The following is a 6677-nucleotide window of genomic DNA, read 5'->3' on the forward strand; positions in this document are numbered from 1 at the left end:
TCAAGTCGCTAATTGCAGAAATGCTTGGTGACTCATTTTGACAATCAATTGAGAATAAATCAGCAAGCATTGTCATTAAAGATTAATTGTTTAAGTTGTTGAGCAAGAAAACATTTCCAGTTCAGGCTTCTCAAATTTAATTTTCTGTTTTTATATAATAGTAAATTACATATACTGACCTTGATGGTGCCTTTTTCTCTGACTGGATTTCTACCAGTGGCTTCACTGATAGAAATCTTGTTAGTCCAGAGGGCTGTTTGTTTACCACACAGTGCTGCAACAGTGCTAACCACTGAGCCACCTTTAATACTTTGTAGTTAATTTGTTGTTCTTTATGCCCCGCGTTTGAAATATCTTTTAAAACATACTAATCCCTTCATCAACTCTTTGGCTTTATCACTTGTATCTCTGGAGTCTGTTCTTTTGTCTGGTGTAACAAGTAACAGATGTCTGGTAACTTAAGCCTCTGTGTTGTTACTTGTGTCTCAGCAGTAGTTCGGCTCTCTCCATCTGTCTCTTCTTCTTCTTCCCGCCCATCTCCAGCCTCCAGCAGAAGTCACTGTGGTGTCAAAGTTCAACGTAGGGGTCGTGGGGGTCAGCAGCCTGTGCTGTTGTGGCAGCGGTCTGAGGTCAAACATGGTGTGTAACAGACACAAAGACAGGCTAGAATGATGACTTATTTATGCACCAACTTTCCCGCGTTAATCTTTTTACTGGGCATTGAACTTAATACTGCTACAGGTAACTTTATACGTGTATTAGCAAGTATTTTACCAAATAATGAATGTCCTTGTTTAGCTACCAAAGATGAGCAATATAATATTGAAGCACCAAATGAATCTTGTAATGTGTGGGAAATGATTTATAATGATAGATAATTGGTAGTTTTGGTGTATATAACATATACTTACTATAACAGCACATATTTTTCAGACAGGAGGATTTAATTTATGAGCCATTTAGAGCTGTAACATTTCTCATTAAAGTGTCTGGCATATCCGGGTAGTAAAAGTTGTTTGGTTTATTGCCAGTACTTTTGTAGGGCTCTAACTAAGGTGCTTCCGCTAAGTGCCGCGCCGCGGTTTTTATATTACATTTCATTACATTACAGTCATTTAGCAGACGCTTTTATCCAAAGCGACTTACAATAAGTGTATTCAACATAGGTAATCAAGAGAACTACTAGTCACCAGAAGTCATAAGTGCATCTCCTTTCTTAAACAAGCATCTAAAAGCATAAACCAGAGCAAAAGTATAGTGCAGAAACAAACTAATACGAATACAATAAGTGCAACAAACCAATACGATATTATATATTATATATATTATATAATGTCTATTTTATGTGAATGTGTTTTTCTGAATGTTTTCCTCTTTGATCAATGTAAATTAGATATGTTATTGTTTTATTTCTGTTTTATAAGATATTTATGATCTTTTGTGTTTAGTAAAAAATTTTTTTAATATCTTTATTTATTATATCTATTTAGTGTATTATTTTCCTTGGAGAGAGGCTGCAGTACCACCTCCTCTCCGTCAGGCGTCGCTAGTTTTTTTATACAAACAGCTGTTCCTCCCTCTCTCCCTTTCTCTCTGTGTATTTTTTTCAACACGGAAGTTTTATAACAGTGTAGTTATGAACACGGCCGCAGAATAAGCTAATGTTACTCTCTACATGAGACATTAACCTCCGGCTTACAACAGCAACGACAAAATGGTCAATATCGGTCTCACCAAAGTGGACGATGCGCTGGCAGCTAAACACCCGGTAGTTTATTTGTTTTTACCTTTTACTTCCATCACTGTAGCCTGATGATCCCTGGAGGACACTGGCAGTCAAATGATTGAACTGCATGGATATATTTATACATTTATAATTTTACTGCAAACCGGGTAGTAAAAGCTGTTGTGGTTTGTTTTCCCACTTTGTCCTCCAGGGTTTACAGAGTTATGCTGCCTGTCAGTCTCAGGCCTTCATGAAGGGGACAGGGACCTTTATACTTGGTAAGTGAGGTGTCATTTCCCACATTAGAAAAAACACTGTGTTGTCAATGTTATTGTATTATCATCAGTGACTTATCAGGCATTTTAAAAATAATACATTATATTGGTTACCCATGTATTTACACTTAAATCACAACACTAGTGCCAATCACTAACAAATCTATTACACATTTATTAAATATATTATACATTATACTGAGCTAAATTCATACATGTCTGTAAATAAGCACCATGTAATAAGTAAGAAGACAAATCAATCTACAGACAACAATATCATTATGACCAATGTATACCACTGGAGGGAGCTATGTTCTGCAAATGTTTCTAGTATCAATAAAGCAGGATATTATCATTACATGGTGCACAATTAACTCAACACACACAGTGATGACAATTGTATTATCACAATGTAGAATCATATAAACTGGATATGCACCATTTTTTTTATCCATTAATTGAACATACATGGGGCTGCTAGCTGAAAATGACAATTCGGTTATGCTTCTATTACAATGAAGTCAATGAACATGATGAACTTCACACAGTCATTTTTGATTTCCCATATTGTACCTAAACAAGTATTAATATGTAAAGTATACTGACACTGGAAGAGGGACATTAAGAAATAGAAATGTATGTCTCTGTTACCATGTCAGTTAGCTTAGAAACATGCAGATGCAAGGTTATTGGAATTCAGCATTGATGAATAAAGTAATGCCTGCCGACTGACTCCAACTGTCGGATGAATAAAGACAAAAAATTGCGACCCAAGTGTCACAGAAAGTTTGAATGTTCATCACGGCGGCTACTGTGTCGCTTTTACAGGCGCCGGTGGTTTATTTGCTCTTCAGAAGGTTCTCCAGAAGAAGCTTCCTTATCCTCTTCAATGGAACCTACTCATTTCAATAGGTGAGTAATGAAACATCAGCTTTCAATAGGTTCTAACACACACAACTCTAGCAGCCATAATAGCTTACTCTCCTCTCTAACCATGCCTCTCTCTTGTCTCTCAGTGGCGTCATCAGTGGGAAGTTACGCAGTGACTCGATGGGAATCTCAGAAATGCTCAGACCTTTGGATGTTGCTGGAAACAGGAAAAGTCCCGGACAGATCGCCTCCACAGGGTGAGTATGAAGTGTGGCTGCAGACCTGCTCGCTGTCCCCCATGGCTCATACTGTAAAGTAGTGAAATGTGGATGTGTTCGGGTAGTAACTGTCTTGTTAGATCATCTTTAAATTGGAGAATCAGCAGTTGTTTTATGGAAGTAAATACATTTTTTGTATAGGGCTCGACACTCTCAACATATTTATGTGCGGACAGTTTTGCAGACTTTAATGCTGTATGTTTTCTGTCTTTCAGTGTCCAAACCAGAGGTATCAGAAGGATCCGAGAAGACAAAATATGGCGACGCGATGGAATGAACATACAGTTTAAAACAAATGTGTATCTACTGTATATATCTACACCTCTTGAGAAAATGCACTAGATATTCAGATGATGTACTGACTAAAGACAGAGCTGGATGTGGGATAGTACATTCTGTATTACCTCAATTTCTGCAATACACCACATGAATGAAGTAATTTCTTTTTTCAGTTTTCCGAGTTTGAGCTTTTGAATTTCAGAGCAGCATTGCTGTGTGGATAAACAGATACGTTTCCCAAAGCAGAGGTCAGGAATTACTTTGGGTTTTTAGGAGGAATCCGACGTTAAGCTTGTGATCCGGTATTATTATTTGGTTGTGTTTGTTTGACATGCAACTGAATTAACGCTGCTCTACCAAAACCAGCCACTAGTTGTCACTGTATTCCTCATGAGAAACACAGAGCTGAGTTGTAGTTATCGCTGGTTCAACCAAACCAGTTGAAGAGTATTGTCGTCCTTATTATACATTGTTCATTTTAATCAAATCATCATGGAAGGATTCATCCTTTTGAATAGATAAAAAAAATTGAGGATTTGATAAAAAGCTTAGGGTGCTTTGCAGTGTAATCCACATTCAATCATTTGCGTTTGTTGCCGTTAGACTATGTTCATTCATTGGTCTTCAGTGCAGAGATGCTGTAACAAACCCTGCAATATCTTAGCATCAAATGCCGTACTGATAAGTAAATGTCAAATGTTTATTTATTTTTTACTGTGTTCTCCAGTGAGGAATTTGAGACCTTCCATCCTGCACAAACCAACTCTGTTTGTTTGTTTTTTGGGGGGTTTCCCAAAAGTATACAATACAATTAAAAGCAATAAATGACAGACTATATATATTTAGACATCTAGCTCTTGGTCCTTTCTCGTTTGAATGCACTTTAAGTTACTTTAGACAAAAGTGTCTAATTATAGGCATGTCATGTATTAAGCCAATAATGCCGATATATAGAGTACAAAAACATAACACTGGTCCATCCTTCCCTCATCCATAGACACAAAGACATTATTTTTTTAAATAAACGGAGGCAAAAAAGAAGAATATACTTTAAAAGCAGAGTAAAAATACCACAACATATGTCAAAGATACAGATATATATATTTTTTTCAACATCATTCATCAAAGTAACACATTTTCTATATTAAAATCAGGGTTAGCACCATGTATATGACCCGACCAATACAGCAACATAAGAAGTATTTAATACACATGCAGTACATAACGTTCTTTCATGCCTGTTGAGTTAAAGGCAAGATAGAGAGAAGTTTGAATTTCAAACAGCTATTCCTATATCAGATAAAAGATGCAGAGACACAACACTATGAGCTTATTTAGGTGCAGCATTTGGCCCCTTTCACATAGAAAGATGTTATCAACTGTGTGTGATTTCAAATGGTTAAATATTGAATAGAGGCCAAGTTCCTGTAAAGTATCTGTTGAATATTGAGTAGAGGCCAAGTTCCTGTAAAGTATCTGTCGAGACTTTAAAGATCTGAGGACACTCTTTATTTCAACTCAAAACTGCTGCCAGTGGCTCGCTTTGCAGGAGGGCGGAAAATGTCTCAAATGCATGTACGGTAATTGTAATGCATTTCATATGAAAAATCATTTTTTAAACCTAATAACATTAAAGCTCTCGTCGACACAGACTCTCTTTGTGTCGATAAACCTGTTCACAAAAACCAAAATGCTCGTGATTACATTTTTCTTTTTTTAAACTACACTTTCACTCAAGTTTATTTGCATTTCTGAACTAGTTTGTACAATAAGGTGTTAGCAACGTAAATTCTGCACCATGCAGTGCAACCCGTTGAAACAATAGAGTCTTTCAAGCTATAACACCTCGAGAGAATGAAGCGACCAAAGTCCAGGTCCGTAATTCACTGAGAACAAACTAAAGAAAGTTCACTTATCCTGAGAATACACACTCATATCAGGGAAATGTTTTTAAAAGTGTTTGTAGAAGAAAAAGGTTGCCTAGTAAAAGCAATCTGAATACGGAAAGATAAGAATTTAGCTTTGCTTTAATGTTCATCTTTTCTACCCCATCTTTGTGCATCCTGCATCCACCCCCACTCCCGCTTCCACTCGCTCTCGTCCTCCCACTGTAACTCAAATCTGACTTAACACTTTCAAGATTTGAAGGGTTTGAAGTCTCTTTCTGTTCCTCTCCATCCAAAAACAGACAAAAACAAAACGGCTTCATGAATTGAAGAAGCTCTCAAAACATTTGTCACGTGAACACTGATGCTGCTGAAGGAAAAGACTGCAGAGAAACAGAGATCAGGAGATAATGAAGGGAAAAGACTGCGTGTGTGTTACGTTAGAGAGGAGTGACTGTCCAGTGGAGCGGAGGATCAGTACATGTCCAATAATTGAAACATACAGCGGTGTGGACTGGCCTTTTGGCACGCTTGGCTACCACTGGCATGGCTTGTAGAGTGTGTGTTAGTGTGTGTGTGTGTGTGTGTGTGTGTGTGTGTGTGTGTGTGTGTGTGTGTGTGTGTGTGTGTGTGGCAGCAGTGCATGTACGTGACAACATGAGATAGAGGGATGAGGAGAGCGGCAGTGAGTGCTCAGTTGTCTGAACCCTGTGAGTCAAGTGATCACTGCAACTGGACAGTGATTGTGTCTCTTCCTCCTCATTTTTTCACTTTCTGTCTTTTGTTGGTTATATAACAACAAAGTCTTAAAAAAAGCCCCAAAACAAGACAATTTACAGCTTTTTTTTAAAATCTCATCCCCACAGTGTATCCTCTACTCTGAAACACTGCTATTGAGTGTTTGAACATCTGATTTATTTGGCCCGTCTCTTTAGCCTGGAGTCATAATCAATGCCCACAAATTGATATGTTAACAAGAACAACTGGTGTGTGATTGACTTTAGGAGGGAGGGTGACAGGATATGTTGCGAGGGGATTTATTGATTGTGTGTCCTCTATTTTAGCCACTCATGTGGAAAAAATGTAAAGTGCATTTGATAGACATAGTTGGGGAAATGCGTGATTCAATACCCGGTCTGACAGGAAAAACGTTGGTCTGACGTTGGTCAATCACAGGGAGTCCTTTTGTGAGAGTGTGACAACATCTTAAACAATCATTACCACAAACGGTTTCACAAATGATGACGAGACGAGAGCTCAAGTCTGGGCAGGTCACAGATAAACATGGGTCTGTGCAAGGACAGAGTTTCTTCTTGTGTGATTCATCGTTTGAAGAAAGAAAAACAGAAGTGTCCCTGAATGC

At 37.8% G+C, this 6677-nt stretch overlaps 1 protein-coding gene across 1 annotated transcript; it reads left to right on the forward strand.

The window, feature by feature from the left end:
- The first annotated feature begins 1605 nt into the window (after positions 1-1605).
- Positions 1606-4275, forward strand: tmem141 (transmembrane protein 141). The gene is made up of 5 exons (XM_054612934.1): positions 1606-1768; positions 1938-2004; positions 2830-2913; positions 3018-3128; positions 3365-4275. Exons 1-5 carry the CDS (start codon positions 1715-1717, stop codon positions 3424-3426), a joined length of 378 nt encoding a protein of 125 aa, XP_054468909.1. The 5' UTR covers positions 1606-1714; the 3' UTR covers positions 3427-4275.
- The last annotated feature ends 2402 nt before the right edge of the window (positions 4276-6677 follow it).

Source organism: Anoplopoma fimbria, chromosome 14 (genome assembly GCF_027596085.1).
Source record: "Anoplopoma fimbria isolate UVic2021 breed Golden Eagle Sablefish chromosome 14, Afim_UVic_2022, whole genome shotgun sequence".
Taxonomy (NCBI): Eukaryota; Metazoa; Chordata; class Actinopteri; order Perciformes; family Anoplopomatidae; genus Anoplopoma; species Anoplopoma fimbria.